Source organism: Thalassophryne amazonica, chromosome 17 (genome assembly GCF_902500255.1).
Source record: "Thalassophryne amazonica chromosome 17, fThaAma1.1, whole genome shotgun sequence".
NCBI classification, from domain to species: Eukaryota; Metazoa; Chordata; class Actinopteri; order Batrachoidiformes; family Batrachoididae; genus Thalassophryne; species Thalassophryne amazonica.
Genome location: NC_047119.1, coordinates 67688800 through 67711910, shown reverse-complemented (window position 1 = coordinate 67711910; position 23111 = coordinate 67688800). Strand labels below are relative to the sequence as shown.

At 41.8% G+C, this 23111-nt stretch overlaps 1 protein-coding gene across 4 annotated transcripts in view; it reads left to right on the top strand.

Moving 5' to 3' along the window:
- The window catches only part of LOC117529405 (endophilin-B2-like), a 117890-nt gene that overhangs the window by 79289 nt on the left and 15490 nt on the right, over positions 1–23111 (top strand). For all 4 annotated transcript variants that reach the window (XM_034192176.1, XM_034192174.1, XM_034192175.1 and 1 more), the window contains one exon: positions 17400–17622. In XM_034192176.1, the coding sequence (XP_034048067.1) occupies positions 17400–17622 (223 nt within the window). The remainder of the gene's footprint in view (positions 1–17399; positions 17623–23111) is intronic.

Below are 23111 nucleotides of genomic sequence, written 5' to 3'. Positions count from 1 at the left end.
TTTCGCACCCTCAGTTTCGTGGATTTTTTTGGTGCAATTTTGCATGTTTTTTTTTTTGTTCTGCGTTGTCATCATGCGGGCACCACGATTGGCTAATGGAGAGCACACACATTGTGTTCTGCGTCCTGATTGGCCAAGGGACTGTACACCATTGTCAATCAGTCTCCTCTGTGCTGTGTCTCCTGTACAGTACAGAATGTTGTCAGCTTGCCAAATTTGTTTCTAAGAATCTTCTCACACAGAAGAAAAAAGAGCGCTAACAACTACCCATAACTGTGTTCTTCACTCGGAAGAAGACACTTGCACCGAGGTGTCACTCAGTGGAAAAAGACGTTACAGCAGAGCGGCGCCAGGACGAAGTGGTATGATCAGAGGAACTGTAAAATACTGTGAGTCACTATTAATAATTTCTTATGTGTCCAACCTCATAGGTTGATTGTTAAAATTAAATTTGTTAGTTCTAAAAGCCATCATAATTATTTATAGGAAAATGCTCTATTTTTATTTCTCAAACAAATGTTTGGGCCTGAAAACAGGTTTTGATCTTTGTTTCATTCTATAATACTGGACTTATTTTTCTGCTAGATTCGAAAAGTGAGAAAATGTTAATGCCTCTTTGAGAAAAGTGTATAGTGTAGTGAGGGGTTTTACAGCCTTAAAACATCTATAATTGTAAAAAAAATAACGCTGACTACTTCGCAGATTTCGTCTATTGCGGGTTATTTTTAGAACGTAACGCCTGCGATAAATGAGAGACCACTGTATATACATGCATTCACTCAAATTATTTAATAAGTGGTGCTGAAAGTTCTACAATGTCTTTTAATGTGGCAGTGCCAAGCCCTGTTAACTCCTGATTATGATTGATTACAGCTGCTAGTTTCTCTTTTCCAGCATAAAAACGTTTGACAGCAGCACTCACTGGACTGACCAATACTCAGAACAATGGAAAAGTCCAAAATACTCATTGAAAATCTAAGGAAGAGAATGTTGAGTTACACAAGTTGGGAAGGTCTGAGCTGTTTTTAAACAACTGCAGTTTCTGAGATCAGCCATTCACAAGTATACATAAGTACAAGTTACTTTTCCAAGGTTTGGAAGAAGACCCAAACTATCACCCTCAGATGAGAGGAAGTAGGTTAGGATGTTCAGAAACAACCCGGGAACCATCAAGGTTCAGGGCTCCAATGAACTAGGAACTGCTGGATCACCAGTGTCACCGTCCACAGTGAAGGGACTCTTACATTACTATTGACTGAGAGTTTTCCTTTTGGAGAAAGTTGTTGTATTTTTTTTTAAATGGTGAGATGACTCAAACATTGAGCTGTTCAGCCACAATGACGAGAGGTATGTTTGGAGAAGTAAAGGTGAGGCTTTCAAACCTTAGAACACTGTACCAATGCTCAGACACGGTGGTAGTGGAGGCATCATGCTCTGGGGCTGTTTTACGGTCTGTGGTACTGGTGCATTCGAAAAAAGTGGATGGAATAATGAAGAACTACCTCTAAATTCAAACATCCAGTATCAAGACGATAAATGATGGGTGAAACTTGGCCATAATTAGGTGTCCCAACAGGACAATGATCCCAAACACACATCAAAACATGTGGGTTGAATAAAGCAGACTAACATTAAGCTTCTGGAATGACCTTCCTAAAGCAACCCTAATGAATCTCAACCCTAATGATAATTTGTGGACTATCCTCAAAAGCCGGGTCTGTGCCAGGAAGCTAACCAATGTAAATGAACTCTGTCAGTTCTGCTAAGAAGAGTGGTCATATATCCAGCTAGAATTACACCAGAAGCTTGTTGATGGCTACCAAAATAATCTGGTCCAGGAGCAGTTTGCTTGTATGTATGTCTTTTACCATTATAGTGAGAGCTGTCTCTGTGGAATATGTTCTAAATGCAGACTGTGGTGGATCAAAGAGATTATTCTCGGTCAGGTGGTCCACAAGCTGCTGTGGAACCACTTATTCCAGAATTTAGAACAAAATATTTGATATTGGCCTGTAATTTTTCAGTAGATTAGGATCAAGATTAGATTTCTTAAGTAATGGTTTAATCAGTGCAGATTTGAAACATTTAGGAACAGATCCAGAGTTTAAGGACAGATTATAATTTATGACACAATAGGCGCAAGAGTGGGCCACAGGTCCTTAAACAGTTTTGTTGGTATCAGGTTGAATTAGCAGGTTGTGCTTTTTAGTAGAAGTTACAAATTTTGTCAGCGCATCCAGTGAAATAATTTCTTTCTTTCCAGGGTCTTTTTATTAAACATTTCAGTGTAATATATAATACAGATCATGTTAAAAAAAAAAAAAAAGATTTTTTTTTTTCTACACATGAACATTAAAAAACAAATAACAGATACCAGGCACCAGCTACAAAACAAACTATAACAAAAAGAAACAGAAAAAAAGATCTTAGAGAGCTTTGGCTGTACTACCAACAACAAAAAATGGCAAAAAAAAAACAAAAAAAAAACACAACAGCAAATTGTCAAATGTGCAAATACAGAGTAGATGGAACTAAGCATCCATGTACATATAATGCTGCGTTTACACATAGGCAGGACGTGTTCCGAATGTCATATTTGTGTTATTCTTGGCAAATTCCTGACATTATTAATGTAAATTAACACATCTGAATAGGTTTCTTAATAGTGTGTGATTTTCATGGAGCATGTTTTTGGCTGTCAAAAAATCTTCCACGAATGTCACGCACCACCCTCATTTTGCCTCATGTCGTGGCGGTCGCAACTGAGCGTGTTGATCTGTCTTGATTAGTGGTGATCCTTAACAGAGCGTGACAGCGTTCTTCTCTGACATGCGCACAATTAAACCCTGCTGCACCACATTCAGTTTCATTGCTGCAATATGCCGAAGAAGGACAGGGACGCTAAGTCAACTAAAAGTCTTGTTCCAATTGTCATCAGCGCGCTGCTGTAGGTGTTCCACCTGCTGCTGCTGTGCCTGATGTTTGGGAAAACACGTGAGATGAGAGCCACATAGAGCCACACATCTGGCTCTCTCCGTCTCCTCCTCCTCTCTGCGCCACTCCATGGCACAGAGCCCAACTAAGAATGCAGTGACAAAGTTCTTCTGCTGTGGATTGTGAGGAGAAAACTGGAGCAATCTGAATTGTTCAGCAGCTGATGGATGAATATGTGTGTGTGTGTGTCTGTCTGTCTGTCTGTGTGGAGACAATTCGCCTCATCCACAACATGACAGAATGTAACGATGGGCTGTTACGCGCAATAACCGTGCGTAATGGTCCCTTATAATTCGCCAGCAACACGTGCCATTAATCATAATGCGTGGTAACGGGTTGCAGCAGTTCCTGAGGACACCTGACACCTCTGCCTCAAATCATCACATTTGTGATCAGCAGCCAAGAATGTGTACTTCATGGCATTAATGACTTGTCATTGTTATGTGTAAACTCCGCATAAAGTTCGTTGGACATATTAACCATATATCAGTAGTTACTAGTAGTAGTTATATGACAGTAGTAGTTATAGTCAACTGACACTTCTCATCCTGATAAAACCCCAGCAACAGCCACAAGTCTGTCAGAATTCAAAATGATCCACAGCAGGCCACAGGCTTCAGTCACAGTCCAAAGTTGGTAATTCAAACTTCATCACTCCAGTATCTTCAAACTGTGATGCTCCTTTTCCATGTTACGTGCCCCAAAGTGATGTTGCAGCTGCTGCTTCATCGGACTCAGTCGGCCAGATGAAACGGCTCATAGGAACAATATTTCACAACCGGAATATAACCAACAGGATGCTGACATGATCGCCGGCAACACAGTCCTACACTTCATTGACCTTCACAGACTTTAGATGAGGTAAGATTGAGTCCAGCCCCACATGCAGGATCATTAATTTAAGATGGAGGGGAAAGGTCAATCTATAAAACCACATCTGTATTAGTCATGTAAAAGAGAGAACAGATAAGTCTTTAATGTGGGTTTGAATTAATCGATGGAATCAGATTCCAAGAAACAGACAGCCGATAACAAACAAACTTTTTAACCTTTGGAACACAGAGTAACTCTGCATCCCGTGAATGCAGGGAACAGGCTAGTTCATGCGGTTTAATTAGATTGGCCAGACAGGAAGGCGCCAGTCCAAACAGGATTTGGTATATTTGTAACAAAACTTTAGAAGCTGCTGAAATTGCATGGGCAGGAACCCAGTGGAGGGAGAATCAATCTTTGTTCTCCTAATCAGAACTCGAGTTGCAGCATCTTCACCCATATGAACACTTTTTGTGGTTTTCTGCAGAAAGCCCCAAATTACGACAAAACAGTGATTTATTCAAAAAGAATTACAGGCATGAATCATTATCTCTATCAGTCAGACAGACTTGGCAGCTCAACAATACAGACGAATTGAAGGCCGTTATCGAAGCAACGCCTCAGCAGAGCCACAGACTGATCACCTTCACGCCACATGTGCTGATGCAGTCATTCACACAAAAGGAACTCCAACCAAGTACTGAGTGCATAGTTTAACATTTCTGTATTACAGTAGTGTTCAGAATAATAGTAGTGCTATGTGACTAAAAAGATTAATCCAGGTTTTGAGTATATTTCTTATTGTTACATGGGAAACAAGGTACCAGTAGATTCAGTAGATTCTCACAAATCCAACAAGACCAAGCATTCATGATATGCACACTCTTAAGGCTATGAAATTGGGTTATTAGTAAAAAAAAAAAAAAAAAAAAAGTAGAAAAGGGGTGTTCACAATAATAGTAGCATCTGCTGTTCAAACTGTTTTTTTTTTAGCAATCCTGTGAATCACTAAACTAGTATTTAGTTGTTGTTGATTTCTTCACATCTGCCAGGCATTAATTTTGTTGGTTTGGAACCAAGATTTTGCTCGTTTACTAGTGTGCTTGGGGTCCTTGTCTTGTTGAAACACCCATTTCAAGGGCATGTCCTCTTCAGCATAAGGCAACATGACCTCAAGTATTTTGACATATCCAAACTTATCCATGATACCTGGTATGCGATATATAGGCCCAACACCATAGTAGGAGAAACATGCCCATATCATGATGCTTGCACCACCATGCTTCACTGTCTTCACTGTGAACTGTGGCTTGAATTCAGAGTTTGGGGGTCATCTCACAAACTGTCTGCGGCCCTTGGACCCAAAAAGAACCAGACCCAGGGTTGGGACCAGGAAGCAGAGTTGTAGTCTTACACACCTCTCTGCAGCTTCTCTCCCCCTGCCATCCCCTCATTACCCCATCCCTGTAGAGATGGTGCCTGCTCCCAGACCACCAATAACCAGCAAAAATCTATTTAAGCATAAAAATTCAAAAAGAAAAAATAATATAGCACCTTCAACTGCACCACAGACTAAAACAGTTAAATGTGGTCTATTAAACATTAGGTCTCTCTCTTCTAAGTCCCTGTTAGTAAATGATATAATAATTGATCAACATATTGATTTATTCTGCCTTACAGAAACCTGGTTACAGCAGGATGAATATGTTAGTTTAAATGAGTCAACACCCCCAAGTCACACTAACTGCCAGAATGCTCGTAGCACGGGCCGAGGCGGAGGATTAGCAGCAATCTTCCATTCCAGACAGAGCTTTAATTAATTTAAAAGCTTGACTCTTAGTCTTGTCCATCCAAATTGGAAGTCCCAAAAAACAGTTTTATTTGTTATCTATCGTCCACCTGGTCGTTACTGTGAGTTTCTCTGTGAATTTTCAGACCTTTTGTCTGACTTAGTGCTTAGCTCAGATAAGATAATTATAGTGGGCGATTTTAACATCCACACAGATGCTGAGAATGACAGCCTGCATTTAATCTATTATTAGACTCAATTGGCTTTGCTCAAAATGTAAATGAGTCCACCCACCACTTTAATCATATCTTAGATCTTGTTCTGACTTATGGTATGGAAATTGAAGACTTAACAGTATTCCCTGAAAACTCCCTTCTGTCTGATCATTTCTTAATAACATTTACATTTACTCTGATGGACTACCCAGCAGTGGGGAATAAGTTTCATTACACTAGAAGTCTTTCAGAAAGCACTGTAACTAGGTTTAAGGATATGATTCCTTCTTTATGTTCTCTAATGCCATATACCAACACAGTGCAGAGTAGTTACCTAAACACTGTAAGTGAGATAGAGTATCTCGTCAATAGTTTTACATCCTCATTGAAGACAACTTTGGATGCTGTAGCTCCTCTGAAAAAGAGAGCTTTAAATCAGAAGTGCCTGTGCCTGACTCTGTGGTATAACTCACAAACTCACAGCTTAAAGCAGATAACCCATAAGTTGGAGAGGAAATGGCGTCTCACTAATTTAGAAGATCTTCATTTAGCCTGGAAAAAGAGTCTGTTGCTCTATAAAAAAGCCCTCCGTAAAGCTAGGACATCTTACTACTCATCACTAATTGAAGAAAATAAGAATAACCCCAGGTTTCTTTTCAGCACTGTAGCCAGGCTGACAAAGAGTCAGAGCTCTATTGAGCCGAGTAGTTGTAAAGGGTAGTTGTAAAACAGCTAACTGATCATCTGCAGAGGAATGGTCTATTTGAAGAGTTTCAGTCAGATTTTAGAATTCATCATAGTACAGAAACAGCATTAGTGAAGGTTACAAATGATCATCTTATGGCCTCAGACAGTGGACTCATCTCTGTGCTTGTTCTGTTAGACCTCAGTGCTGCTTTTGATACTGTTGACAATAAAATTTTATTACAGAGATTAGAGCATGCCATAGGTATTAAAGGCACTGCGCTGCGCTGGTTTGAATCATATTTATCTAATAGATTACAATTTGTTCATGTAAATGGGGAATTTTCTTCACAGACTAAGGTTAATTATGGAGTTCCACAAGGTTCTGTGGTAGGACCAATTTTATTCACTTTATACATGCTTTCCTTAGGCAGTATTATTAGATGGCATTGCTTAAATTTTCATTGTTACGCAGATGATACCCAGCTTTATCTATCCATGAAGCCAGAGGACACACACCAATTAGTTAAACTGCAGGATGGTCTTACAGACAAAGACATGGATGACCTCTAATTTCCTGCTTTTAAACTCAGATAAAACTGAAGTTATTGTACTTGGCCCCACAAATCTTAGAAACATGGTGTCTAACCAGATCCTTACTCTGGATGGCATTACCCTGACCTCTAGTAATACTGTGAGAAATCTTGGAGTCATTTTTGATCAGGATATGTCATTCAATGCGCATATTAAACAAATATGTAGGACTGCTTTTTTGCATTTATGCAATATCTCTAAAATTAGAAAGGTCTTGTCTCAGAGTGATGCTGAAAAACTAATTCATGCATTTATTTCCTCTAGGCTGTACTATTGTAATTCATTATTATCAGGTTGTCCTAAAAGTTCCCTGAAAAGCCTTCAGTTAATTCAAAATGCTGCAGCTAGAGTACTAATGGGGACTAGAAGGAGAGAGCATATCTCACCCATATTGGCCTCTCTTCATTGGCTTCCTGTTAATTCTAGAATAGAATTTAAAATTCTTCTTCTTACTTATAAGGTTTTGAATAATCAGGTCCCATCTTATCTTAGGGACCTCATAGTACCATATCACCCCAATAGAGCGCTTCGCTCTCAGACTGCAGGCTTATTTGTAGTTCCTAGGGTTTGTAAGAGTAGAATGGGAGGCAGAGCCTTCAGCTTTCAGGCTCCTCTCCTGTGGAACCAGCTCCCAATTCAGATCAGGGAGACAGACACCCTCTCTACTTTTAAGATTAGGCTTAAAACTTTCCTTTTTGCTAAAGCTTATAGTTAGGGCTGGATCAGGTGACCCTGAACCATCCCTTAGTTATGCTGCTATAGACTTAGACTGCTGGGGGGTTCCCATGATGCACTGAGTGTTTCTTTCTCTTTTTGCTCTGTATGCACCACTCTGCATTTAATCATTAGTGATTGATCTCTGCTCCCCTCCACAGCATGTCTTTTTCCTGATTCTCTCCCCTCAGCCCCAACCAGTCCCAGCAGAAGACTGCCCCTCCCTGAGCCTGGTTCTGCTGGAGGTTTCTTCCTGTTAAAAGGGAGTTTTTCCTTCCCACTGTCGCCAAGTGCTTGCTCACAGGGGGGGTCGTTTTGACCGTTGGGGTTTTTCTGTAATTATTGTATGGCCTTGCCTTACAATATAAAGCGCCTTGGGGCAACTGTTTGTTGTGATTTGGCGCTATATAAATAAAATTGATTGATTGATTGATTGATGTGTTCTTTGGCAAATTGTAACCTCTTCTGCATGTCTTTTATTTAACAGAGGTACTGATAAGTAAATCTTGATGGTGTATTTTCAGTTCAGCTGCTGGTGTACAGAAGCAAAATGACAAATTCTCATGATTCAACATCATGTGACTTTTGTCATCAAACCTGATTGTAATTACAAACAGACTTCCTCAGAGGCTTTGGGATGTTGACTATTTTCAGTTCCCGTAAGAGCTGTCTCAGTGACATACAGTAGTTGGCTGTTTTTTGTGTCGATATTGTTGTGTGTTTGAGAGAGGAAGTGTTCATAGTAAACAGGACGTGTGTGTGTGTGTGTGTGTGTGTGTGTGTGTTGAGATTCTTCCTTGATATTGAATACGTGGCTGCCCTCTGGGGGAACAGATGAGTTGCATGCATGTTATGGTTTTTTGAGTATATTTAAGTACAACCCCAGTTCCAATGAAGTTGGGACGTTGTGTAAAATGTAAATAAAAACAGAATACAATAATTTGCAAATCCTCTTCAACCTATATTCAGTTGAATACACCACAGACAAGATATTTAATGTTCAAACTGATAAACTTTATTGTTTTTGTGCAAATATTTGCTTATTTTGAAATGCCTGCAACACATTTCAAAAAAGCTGGGACGCGTTATGTTTACCACTGTGTTACATCACCTTTCCTTCAAACAACACTCAATAAGCGTTTGGGAACTGAGGACACTAATTGTTGAAGCTTTGTAGGTGGAATTCTTTCTCATTCTTGCTTGATGTACAACTTCAGTTGTTCAACAGTCTGGGGTCTCCGTTGTCGTATTTACACTTCGTAATGCGTCACACATTTTTAATGGGCGACAGGTCTGGACTGCAGGCAGGCCAGACTAGTACCCGCACTGTTTTACTACGAAGCCACGCTGTTGTAACATGTGCAGAATGTGGCTTGACATTGTCTTGCTGAAATGAGCAGAGACGTCCCTGAAAAAGACGTTGCTTGGATGGCAGCATGTGTTGCTCAAAAACCTGGATGTACCTTTTAGCATTGATGGTGCCATCACAGATGTGTAAGTTGTCCATGCCATGGGCACTAACACACCCCCATACAATCACAGATGCTGGCTTTTGAACTTTGCGCTGGTAACAATCTGGATGGTCTTTTTCCTCTTTTGTCCGGAGGACACAACGTCCATGATTTCCAAAAACAATTTGAAATGTGGACTCATCAGACCACAGCACACTTTTCCACTTTGTCTGTCCATTTCAAATGAGCTCAGACACAGAGAAGGTGGCGGCGTTTCTGGATGTTGTTGATGTATGGCTTTCACTTTGCATGGTAGAGTTTTAACTTGCACTTGTAGATCTAGTGACGACTGTGTTAACTGACAATGGTTTTCTGAAGTGTTCCTGAGCCCACGCCGTAAGATCCATTACACAGTGATGTCAGTTTTTAATGCAGTGCCGCCTGAGGGATCAAAGGTCACGGGCATTCAGTGTTGATTTTCGGCCTTGCTGCTTATGTGTAGAAAGTTCTCCAGATTCTCTGAATCTTCTGATTATATTATGGACTGTAGATGATGGAATCCATAAATTCCTTGCAACTGAACGTTGAGAAACATTGTTCTTAAACTGTTGGACTGTTTTTTTCACGCAGTTGTTCACAAAGTGGTGATCCTCACCCCATCTTTGCTTGTGAGTGGCTGAGCCTTTTGGGGATGCTCCTTTTACACCCAATCAAGACTCTCACAATTAATGTCATCAGTTCCAAAACACCTATTGAGTGTTGTTAGAAGGAAAGGTGATGTAACACAGTGGTAAACATACCACTGTCCCAGCTTTTTATGCCCCGCGCAGCGCTTGCACGATGAGGCGGGGCATATAGCATCCGGGTTGTCCGTTTTTCCGTCAGTTCATCTGCCCGGCTGCAATTCGTTCGGCGCAACATAGCTTCGCACCTATTGCTCGCAGAAACGTCATATTTGGTGGGTACACGCCTTGGAGGAGTACTTTGCATGGGTTCGAAGGCCAGTGACCTTGAGCTACTTTTGAATGTCTCCAGTGGTCACAACTGTCAAATTCTTCGCCACAACGTAGCTCGGCACGTATTGCTCTCAGAAACTTCATATTTGGTGGGTACACGCCTTGGAGGAGTACTTTGCATGGGTTCGAAGGCCAGTGACCTTGAGCTACTTTTGAATGTCTCCAGTGGTCACAACTGTCAAATTCTTCGCCACAACGTAGCTCGGCACGTATTGCTCTCAGAAACTTCATATTTGGTGGGTACATGCCTTGGAGGAGTATTTCGCATGGGTTCAAAGGCCAGCGACCTTGACCTACTTTTCGTGGTCACAACTGTCAAATCCTTCGCTGCAACGTAGCTTCACACCTATTGCTTACAGAAACTTCATATCGGGCGGTTACATGCCGTGGAGGAGTACTTCGCATGGGTTTGCTATGCCTTGTGTGTGTCTGGAGGACACATTGGTGACCTTGACCTATGTTTCAAGGTCACCAATGGTCGCAACTGTCAAATCCTTTGCCGCAAAGTAGTCCGGCACGTATTGCTCACAGAAACTTCATATTTGGTGGGTACATGCCTTGGAGGAGTACTTTGCATGGGTTTGAAGGTTAGTGACCTTGACCTACTTTTCAAGGTCACCAATGGTCACAACTGTCAAATCCTTCGCCACAACATAGCTTCACACCTATGCTCACAGAAACTTCATATTTGGTGGGTACATGCCTTGGAACAGTACTTCACATGGGTTTGAAGGCCAGTGATCTTGACCTACTTTTCAAAGTCACCAGTGGTCACAACTATCGAATCCTTCGCCGCAACGTAGCTTCACAGCTATTGCTCGCAGAAACTTCATATTTGGTGGGTACATGCCTTGGAGGAGTACTTTGCATGTGTTCAAAGGCTGGTGACCTTGACCTACTTTTCAAGGTCACCAATAGTCACAACTATCATATCCTTCGCCACAACGTAGATTGGCACCTATTGCTCATAGAAACATCATACTTGGTGGGTACATGCCTTCGCATGGGTTTGAAGGCCGGTGACCTTGATCTGTGTTTCAAGGTCACCAGTGGTTGCATTTGTTTTGAAGGCTGCCGACCATGATTTTATGGTCACTTTGTCACATCCTCTAAATAGATATTATGCCAATCTCCAATTTTTTTCATTGTATATCCCAGTTTACATGAAACACATAAGGCTTCAACCAAATACCCACCCCATACAAGTACATATTACTGCACTTTGCATGGAAAATAATACTGCGCGTGGGGCATTTCATGATGAATGTCTCTAGTTTGAAATGTGTTGCAGGCATCCATTTCAAAATGAGCAAATATTTGCACAAAAATGAGAAAGTTTATCAGTTTGAACATTAAATATCTTATCTTTATGGCATATTCAATTGAATATACTTCGGCCCTTGGACCCAAAAAGAACAATTGTACTCTCATCAGTCCACAAAATATTCCTCCATTTCTCTTTAGGCCAGTTGATGTGTTCTTTGGCAAATTGTAACCTCTTCTGCACATGTCTTTTATTTAACAGAGGGACTTCACGGGGGATTCTTGCAAATAAATTAGCTTCACACAGGCGTCTTCTAACTGTCACAGCACTTACAGGTAACTCCAGACTGTCTTTGATCATCCTGGAGCTGATCAATGGGTGAGCCTTTGCCATTCTGGTTATTCTTCTATCCATTTTGATGGTTGTTTTCCATTTTCTTCTACGTGTCTCTGGTTTTTTGTCCATTTTAAAGCATTGGAGATCATTGTAGATGAACAGCCTATAATGTTTTGCACCTGCGTATACGTTTTTCCCTCTCCAATCAACTTTTTAATCAAACTACGCTGTTCTTCTGAACAATGTCTTGAACGTCCCATTTTCCTCAGGCTTTCAAAGAGAAAAGCATGTTCAATAGGTGCTGGCTTCATCCTTAAATAGGGGACACCTGATTCACACCTGTTTGTTCCACAAAATTGATGAACTCACTGACTGAATGCCACACTACTATTATTGTGAACACCCCCTTTTCTGCTTTTTTTTTACTAATAGCCCAATTTCATAGCCTTAAGAGTGCATATCGTGAATGCTTGGTCTTGTTGGATTTGTGAGAATCTACTGAATCTACTGGTACCTTGTTTCCCATGTAACAATAAGAAATATCCTCAAAACCTGGATTAATCTTTTTAGTCACATAGCACATAGCATAGCATTACTATCAGCACTACTGCCTTCAGCTTTCAGGCTCCTCTCCTGTGGAACCAGCTCCCAATTCGGATCAGGGAGACAGACACCCTCTCTGCTTTTAAGATGAGGCTTAAAACTTTCCTTTTTGCTAAAGCTTATAGTTAGGGCTGGATCAGGTGACCCTCAACCATCCCTTAGTTATGCTGCTATAGACTTAGACTGCTGGGGGGTTCCCATGATGCACTGAGTGTTTCTTTCTCTTTTTGCTCTGTATGCACCACTCTGCATTTAATCATTAGTGATTGATCTCTGCTCTCTTCCACAGCATGTCTTTTTCCTGATTCTCTCCCCTCAGCCCCAACCAGTCCCAGCAGAAGACTGCCCCTCCCTGAGCCTGGTTCTGCTGGAGGTTTCTTCCTGTTAAAAGGGAGTTTTTCCTTCCCACTGTCACCAAGTGCTTGCTCATAGGGGATCGTTTTGACCGTTGGGGTTTTTCTGTGATTATTGTATGGCTTTTGCCTTGCAATATAAAGTGCCTTGGGGCAACTGTTGTTGTGATTTGGCGCTATATAAATAAAATTGATTTGATTTGATTATTCTGAACACTACTGTAGGTTGAAGAGGATTTGCAAATCGTATTCTGTTTTTATTTACATTTCACGCAACATCCCAACTTCATTGGAATTGGGGTTGTATTAAAGGTCGGTACTGAGAGCATCAACTGCTTGTGGGTATTGCCGCATCCACCCTACCACAGAATTGCACCATGTCCTGGACGGCAACCACCCAGGCAGACATCCGGACCATCTCTAACTCTCAAAAGTACCCATCTGTCTGAATCGTGTGCGTCTCCTTGGCCTTGTTCAACCACTGGCGTTGTCAACATTGAGGTTCATGCTCAGAGAAATGTGCCATATGGCTTAAATGTGTTCAGTGTCAGTGATACTCTTTATCGGAGTCTGCCCAAGCACCAGCTCACTTGACATAAAGTAATTCTAGCGGTACAGAAGGATCCTCTAAGGAGACGTGGTTCCAAAGATGTCCAGTCATCATGTTTGGTCATCGGCTATCATCCAAGTCTTATAATTCAGTTTGTGTGTAATGCCATGTCACAAAATACATTGCCCCATGCATTTTTGATTACAGGAAGAAGAAACCTCAAGCAGACCAGACTCATTGGGGTGACCATCTGCTTTGACCATGCGACCAATAACAAAATGACAACAATGAATAAGAGATGACAAAGAAACATTAAACACACACAGACAGAAATGTTCCAGCTCAGCAATCTGGGTAACCCTGGCTTCAGTAAGCAAATGTCCAACCACGTTTGTTCCATCCACCCATTATGCCAGCTGAGTCTAATTGGTTCAGTGCTTCAGACAGGTTGACGAGCTAATCAGTGAAACGCCTCAAAGCGATACATGGTAGAACTTTTACTCACTTAAGTCGAGGGTTTCCACCTCGCTATCTTGGGGGAGTCATAGACTCTTCTACATCATGTCCCGGTGTCCAGGATCAGTGGTTCCATATCGGCATGGCAGACTAACATAACATGGCTGAATCAGTCAGTTGATGGGTAGAACATTTACAAGTGACTGATTATCTGCTGTTTGGTTCAATCAGTCATGAAGAAATGCAAAGTAAATCACAGCTTGAAATGTGAGTTTTAAAGCTCCAATGGCATCCATGAAGAATCTCGAAGCTTCAGTGGTGTTGATTGGAGAGACTGTGTATTACACTTATGTTTGTAACTTCAGTCATGGTACGGTGGTGCAGAGAACGATTTTATCCCGCCATCAGGTCGAGTTCCCCTCACGCCTTCTGGCAGAATCAAGAATGAAAAAATTAAATTTTAAGAAATGTGTATTAAAAGGGGAGAATATTTCTGCAGAGTCATACAAAGTTGTGACTTCCATAGTTTGTCTGTAAAATTAGTAATCCCCCCCTTCCAAACCCTCTCCCCCCACACACACAATATTTTGGGAAGGAGATGAAATGGTTAATATGGTTAATCCACTGATCAAGCCAATCTGCATGTTGTGTGTTGGGGGGTGTGGCTGGACATTTTGGTGTTCTTTTCTTTTCTTTGCTCTCCAGGTGGCATGAGAACTGATTTGTCTGTGGAGAAGGTGCTGGCTGAAGAGTCCTTCACCCTCATCAACATCATGTGCAGCACCTGTGAATGGTGCAGCCTTAAAGACTTTCAGCTGAAACAGATAATTGGATGGCATTCTGCATTTAAGTCATGTGTGATTCAAGCAGAACTGCCGGGAACTCGACCTTGTGATGTTCGTTTGTGAGACGCTGAGGACCGCGCCTGGGTTTGACACATCGAGCCCGTGAAGGAGGACGGGTGAGGGACCCATGCTGTCAGCACACATCAGAGGTGATTAAGTATTTGACTAATTGTTGATAGTAACTTGGTATTTTGTTATGCAGTATATTTGAATTGTGATGAGAATGGTGCAGCTTGCTTCTCACTGCTGTGGCGTGCGGACAAGTGATCCTCCACCTGTTGTGAGAAGCTGCTCATTTGCATAAAGCTTAAAATACAGACTTGAATGTGTTGCTGATAGTGTGTGTCTTTTGAAGGATATTAGTTGTACCTGCTGACTTATCTCACCTCTTCTAATCCTTCGCAGAGAGTCGGTTTGTCGTGTCCACCTGGGGGGTGTTTGGCGGTAGTGGTGAGTCCAGGAGCACCGGGCTTCGATCCTTTTGGGCGCTGGAGAGCGTGCCAGCCTTCACTCCACCAGAAGGACGCTATTTTAGTTTTAACACTTTATTATGCACCAGCGGGTGAAATCAATAAATTGTTTTTGTTATTGGAACCGCTTTCTGGTTATTTTTAGCGCTGGGGTCCGTCTGACGCAGGTCCGCTCCTCAACCCGCGTCGACACAACATTGCAGCCTTAATTACAGTTTTCAGCACCATGGTCAGTGACATTAAGACAGACGGCCCTTCGTGGTGCCTGTAAATATTTGAGTAATTTATGAAGCACGTTTATATTGTCGCCATGACCTCATTTGATGGTTATTTGGACGGAACATTAAAATGAGCTTGTCTAATGTTAAAAATAGCAACTGATTTGTGTACAAACTGGAACAAGTGTGTAGTTTACGTCCAGCCTCCTTAAGGAAACACAAAGCTGCAGAGTGGACTCATGACAGAGTGCCGTCATCCATTTAATAAAAGGGGAGTGGCCTCTGTGTGTTTGGAGCATCAAGTGAAATCCAGAAAGAGCCCATTTTTCACAAATTCATTAGTAATTTCTCCACATGGAATATTGTTTTGGTTAAGTAGCTTCAGAAAAGCTTATTGACAACAAAAATTTATTTTAGAAAATTTAGAACAACTAAAAACGGATTAAACCTTCAATAAAGACTTTGATAAAAGCCAAGACATTTCTGGAAACACATTAGTAACAGAACATTGTCTATCCTCAAGTACTGTGAATAATATACCAAATGAAATATCTCACCAGTAATAGTTGTCAGCCATAACAACAGATAATTTGTAAAATAAAAGTAAGTCAGAAGCCGCCGGTTTTCAGCACACTTGAGAATTTTTTTTCACTCTGAAATGACTGGTTTTGGACTTCAGTGACATATGTCAAAGGCATCCACAGCTGAGCTCCCAGGTTTGTTCTGCAACACTCTCAATGAGCCGTTGTCAGAAGGGATGGGGGGCGTGGCAGGCGGCAGACACACAAACTAAGTTATTCAAAGGTCTGAAAACGTAGAATTAAAAAATATATATTTTCTCTGAGGTCACTTCATTGATCTGTAAACTGAAATCCATAAACTACTTAAAATGAAAAAATGTTTATTAATAACGATATTCACTTTTTGCGAGACCCGCATTCACGTTTTGGGGGATATTTTTTCAGCATTCACGTTTTGCAATTAATAGTTTGCGGATAATTCACGATTTGCAGCTGATTCACATTTTGGGGGTTAACAACACTCACACACCAGATGTGTTGCTCGGGGGGGGTGACATAGCACACTCGTGGAGCACTTGTACTGGCAGCATGAATGGCCCCACCTTTTCTAAGTGCCCCTCGAGTGGTGTTGGATGTTCGTGGGTGGCACCTGGACTGAAGCCAACTCTGGCCAAGAGTGGGTTGAATGACCACTTGCGCAGCATTCGCCGACTTTCGCCTGCTGGTATGGTGGCTGCCTCCTTTGAGTCATTCGGCCACGGTTCGACATGGCCAATGATGTCGTGTAGCTGCTCGGCTGCGGCACGATATGTCTGACCTGCGTACGACATGCCGTGCGCAAATGCTGTCAACACGATCAGACCTCATTTTGTCCGCCGTTGGAATGGGTTTCCGGCATGAGCGGCACACGAAAATAGAGTACATGTGCCGTGCCCAAGTGGATGTGGCATCTGCTTTACGAGGCGTTCGAGTGCGGCTCCGATTTTCCACAAGCGCCATTCTGTCTCAGTCGTGTTACGTGTGAAGGGGCCGTAAGTGGCGTCGTAGGTCTGTCAAAACTGAATCCACTTAAATTTCCTTCCAGCTCTGTGTTGAACTTGATAGCCACTGTTTGTTGTGTAGGGTGATCCGGGATGTGAACATTAATGAAATCTGGATGACATGAAAGCTGCTCGTACCTTTTATGTAGAAGAGTTGTTTCTGTGAGGACCGGCTGTCCGAATCCCACTTTAGTGTGCGTACCGTAATAAACTGCCCATATATGCTATTTCCTCTTGTTTGTACAACCACTGTCTGAGGGTGTCTGCTGCAGCCTCTCATCTGTCTAATGACCCACGGCTGTTGTGTGATAATTCAGGACACAGCCATAATCATGGGGTTTCCAGTATTTGGACACGGAGTGTCTGCATGAAAAGACGTGTGAGGCTGCTGTGCTAATTATCGCTCCAGTGTAAAGCCTCAAATATGCAGAAGTCATTGATTTGTAATATTTTGTCTTCCCGCTGTCGAGCAGATGTGCGAATGCTGCTGGACCCACCCAGCCCTCTGCTGTCTGTCCCAGCCCGGTGTCCTCCACCCTCCTGTCTGGACCCTGTCCTCCCGGAGCCACGGTCTCCTCTTCCAGCACGCTGGCTGTGGAGCAGGCACAGCTCCCTGTCACAGGCACTCGGAAGGCCCGGGTCCTGTATGACTACGAGGCCCATGACACCACTGAGCTTTCCCTCTTGGCGGATGAGGTACGTACGGCAGCGCGTGTAGAACCACAGGAAACTGTGTCAAGGTTTGCATGCAGGGTGCACCTGTCTTAGAAGGCTTGTGTGTTAAAGATGGCAAAGACAAATAAACTGGCATAAGCCTCTCTGTCATGGTGACCTTTGACACAGTCAAGGTCACAGTGACACAACTGTGAAGTCTCTGTTTATGCACATTGTAGTCGTTGGTATAGAGCTGATATGTGAAACTATGCAGACCAAAAACAAATGGATTTATTTGTCAGCCTGCATGTGTGTGTTAGTCCATGGACCAAGCAGGTTTTTGGTACCATTTAGGGGAACTAAGTAATACCTACAATCCAAAAATGTATGGTGGCCATCCTAGGGTTGGTGCTATAGTCAGGTAATGGTCAGTGAAAGATTACATAAAAATGCTCCAATCATATTGAAAGATGTACCACAGTCTTTGTCTGATCTTAAAGATTCCAAAAAGCTATAGTTTGGAATCAGTATGATGGAATGTTTTGGAGTTATGAAGGACCTCACAAAGGTCAAGTTCAGTTTGTACAGAGGTCAAAAGTTAAAGTTTCAGTTTTGTTAAAATATAACACATACTACTAGTTGTGCTAAATCAAGTAATTTTTGATTGTGTTGAATCCTTGGTCTACAAAGTAATGATAAATCAAATGCTACATGGACTGTTTATATAATACTTTTTTGGTTAAAGTGCTTGACAGCGATCTATCTCTCACATACACACGGATTAAGGACCTTGCCCAATGGAATATGAACAGAGTATCCTCTACCCACAAGCTTTAACCAGTTGACATCACCTTCCTAACAAGGCCAGTAATAATAAACAAGGTCAGTGTGGATTGGATTCAGTGACGTGTGTTACCCTGTAACGTGATGACTAGCCATACCAGATGCAGGAGAGTGCAAACCTCCGCCAAGGCCATAGGGTCAATGACGCCAAAGTGATTCCCCCCAATGGCAAAGTGACCTATCTGATGTCATTAACAAAATATCATAACATAATGCACGTTTTCATATACAATTAATGTAATAAATAAACACAAATGATGGAAGACAAAATTTCAATTTATTCCTGTATATTTACCAGAGAGCATAACAGGTACAATAATCAGTGAATTGAATAATACAGGTTTATACGAAATACAACCAGTCAGTGTCCATACACACATTGTTATGACAAATAATGGGTACAGTAACTACATAAAATACATGAAAAATAAAAAAAAATCCTGGATCCAGATTCTCTTCCGGATCATCACCAAAATTTAATCACCTCTAAGTTAGACCAAAATACACCTCTGATAAAAATTTCGCTGAAATCCATTGAGAACTTTTTGAGTAATCCTGTTAACAAACCAACCAACCAACCAACAAATGGAAGCGACCGAAAGCATAACCTCCTTGGCGGAGGTAATAAGAAAGGAAAAAGTAAAGCGGAAAACACACAGCAAACTGTAATAAACTAGTAACACATCACTCCTACAAGCAGTCTTTGGTGTGTCACGTGAGGAGAATCTGCCCTACAATTGGATTTTGGAAAACCATGTGATGGTGAACCAATTCCGATTGGAGACTCGCATTGCTCACGTCGTCACACAGCTTCTATGAGGAGTACAAAGATGGACGGTGGCTGGAAAGTCCACGGAGTTAACAGAGGGTTAAACCCTTAGATCTTCAGCAAATGTATTTATAAAGAGAAACTGCATGAACTACACAAGTTTTTTTTTTCTAATAAGTTTATTCAATGAGGAGACACAAATGCTAAATTATTGTTGTGTCGTAACTTAATTTTCATTCAGCCTTTGTGACCCGTCTTCATGAAGTTAGATGCAAAAATGTTGAAATTGGCCCTATCCTGCAATGATAAAGAATCCTTAAAAAAAAGTACTGGATCCGGATTTCATTGACATCCGTTGCGGGTGTTTTGAGTAATCCTGCTAACAAACCAACTAGCTAACAAACCAACTAACCAATAAACAAACAGCCGTGACCGAAAACATAACCTCCTTGGCGGAGGTAATAATGCTAAGACATTTGTAACGTACTAAATGTCTTATTTTGCTTGTGATTCCTATTGACTTAGTTTTTTTTTTTTTACAAACATGATCAATATGTTCTTTCCAAGACAGTTTCTCATCTATCCACACACCCAAAAAACATGTAGATGAGACCCTTGATATTGTTTCATTATTGTTGCAAATTTTAATTAGACCATGATTACATTTTTTATTGTCAGCAAATAACATAAAATTATATTCAGCGATAATCTATTGGCTTTGAACCAGATTGAATAATTCAAAAGCTAGTCATTGAAAGTACTAACCAAACTATCTATGTCTTTGCTGGAAATAAAAAGATTAGTATCATCAGCAAACACCAATGGGAATGTAGTAGTAGAAAAAGATGCAAAATCATTAATATATATCGTAAACAATAACGGTCCCAAAATTGAACCTTGAGGTACTCCACACGGTATAGAATTGATATCCGAGTCCAGATTTAGAAAAACATACTGTTTTCTCTCAGATAAATAATTACTAAACCACGTATGTACAATTGCCTTAAATCCATATTTGTTTAACTTTGAGAGCAAAATTTCATGATTTACTGTATCAGACTCTTTTGAAAGATCTAAGAACACACCAATACCAAATTCATTACTTTCTAGATGTGCTGTAAAATGGGGGGCTCCTGGAGCTACAGCCTGAGGGGGCAGCCTACCAAGAGATTTGCAGCTTTTGCTGCGTTACCACTTGGAGGGATATAAACTGTACATAGTTATTTTTTTCAGACTCTTGGGAGATAAATGGATTTTAATGAGCGACAAAGCATTTCTAAGTCGGGGCTGCAAATACAACCCCTGGCAAAAATTATGGAATCACTGGCTTTGGAGGATGTTCATTCAGTTGTTTAATTTTGTAGAAAAAAAGCAGATCACAGACATGACACAAAACTAAAGTCATTTCAAATGGAAACTTTCTGGCTTTAAGAAACACTATAAGAAATCAGGAAAAAAAAAATTGTGGCAGTCAGTAACGGTTACTTTTTTAGACCAAGCAGAGGGAAAAAAAATATGGAATCACGTAATTCTGAGGAAAAAATTCTGGAATCATGAAAAACAAAAGAATGCTCCAACACATCACTAGTATTTTGTTGCACCACCTCTGGCTTTTATAACAGCTTGCAGTCTCTGAGGCATGGACTTAATGAGTGACAAACAGTACTCTTCATCAATCTGGCTCCAACTTTCTCTGATTGCTGTTGCCAGATCAGCTTTGCAGGTTGGAGCCTTGTCATGGACCATTTTCTTCAACTTCCACCAAAGATTTTCAATTGGATTAAGATCCGGACTATTTGCAGGCCATGACATTGACCCTATGTGTCTATTTGCAAGGAATGTTTTCACAGTTTTTGCTCTATGGCAAGATGCATTATCTTGAAAAATGATTTCATCATCCCCAAACATCCTTTCAATTGATGGGATAAGAAAAGTGTCCAAAATATCAACGTAAACTTGTGCATTTATTGATGATGTAATGACAGCCATCTCCCCAGTGCCTTTACCTGACATGCAGCCCCATATCATCAATGACTGTGGAAATTTACATGTTCTCTTCAGGCAGTGATCTTTATAAATCTCATTGGAACGGCACCAAACAAAAGTTCCAGCATCATCACCTTGCCCAATGCAGATTCGAGATTCATCACTGAATATGACTTTCATCCAGTCATCCACAGTCCACGATTGCTTTTCCTTAGCCCATTGTAACCTTGTTTTTTTCTGTTTAGGTGTTAATGATGGCTTTTGTTTAGCTTTTCTGTATATACGAGGTCTGTCCAAAAAGTATCGTACCTTTTTATTTTTTTCAAAAACTATATGGATTTGAATCACGTGTGATCAGCCAAGCTTGAACCTTCGTGCGCATGCGTGAGTTTTTCCACGCCTGTCAGTTGCGTCATTCGCCTGTGGGCAGGCTTTGAGTGAGCACTGGTCCACCCCTCCCGTCGGATTTCTTTTGTCTGAGAACTTGCTGAGAGACTGCCGCTTTGCTCCATGAAATTTTTTTCTGAAACTGTTGGAGACTGGCAGTTGGAAACCGTTTGATAGATTCAGTTTGATATCGGTGAAGATTCTGTCAGCGTCACGCGGATTAAGGAGTGTTAAAACCTTTTTAAAGACGGCCCACAGCGGCGGAGGGCGCACCGAGCGGCCATTCGACAGGCTGGATCGACCAGATCATTTCTAAACTGAATGCTGTGTTGATCCGGGACATCGTGTGACTACCACAGAAATGGCAACAGAGCTGGGCATAGAACTTTTGCGTCACATTCCACTGTTATGCCGCGTTCACACCGGGCGCGACGCGAGCGACTGCAGCCACAGGTTGCCATGTAATCCCTATGTAAGGACGCGTTTTGGCGCCAAACTGCGCAGCGCGAAGCGATGGAGGCAAGTGAAGCGACGCGAGTGAAGCGATTTTGAGCGTTTTGCGCGTTTGTGGCGCAATATTACGTCGCCTCACCTCGCACTGCCCTCGTCCCCAAGTTCAAAAATGTGAACTTTTTCGTCTCGTCGCGCCGCGATGACCAATCAGGGACTGAATATGTAGTGACATGGAGATGTCTGGAGTTTGACTGAAGATGTGAACATGTCCTGTCTCTGGTAGCAGCCTGTGAGCAGGACTTATGTCTCTTTTGTCCTTTATTTCACAATCATGACAGAGTTTTTGGAGCGAGCAGCAGCCCTACTTGCAGCAGCGGTAGCGGAGCTTTTTCCTTTTCTTATTTTTTTACGTGCGCGCAAGAGCGAATCCTCTGTAGAGAATATTTTATTAATTAACTACACAGATGTATAATAAAACAAATGGTGACTCGTTTCTAAAAATTATGACAGAGTTTTTTGGGGGAAGAGCGAGCTGCAGCAAGCAGCGGCGTTTTTTTTTGTTTTTTTTAATTGTTTACATGTGCGCGCGCAAACGGGACAGTTGATCCTCAAACTGGGTCCCGCAGAGGTGGAAGGACCGCTGAAAGCGGCCGTCACCCAGACACAACTCCTGCAGCAAATAATGATACTCTCTGTATTGGTAGCTTTTCACAACAACTCGCTCCGTGTGATCAAGGTCCGTCATGTTAGCTTGACTGACAACCGGAACCGGCGAGCGGAATGGAAGCTCCTCCTATTTGATGACGCACCGGGGCGAATTTTCGCAGCGAAAGTCCACCCAAGCAGAGCGACACACCGGGCGAAGGAGGCACGTCCATCGCCTGGCGACCCACGCAAATTTGTAGCATCTGATCGCGCTTGGTGTGAACGCGGCTTTACAGGAGATTTTGTAATGAAAGACTTGCGGAGGATTTCGTGCGTCGGCACGAAGCAGCTCAGGACGCGCAGCAAAAAAACACCTCCGTCTTGGAAGTCTCACAGGACATGTTGTGGCATGTCCAGCTGTTACACAATTTCTCAGATACTCACTCGA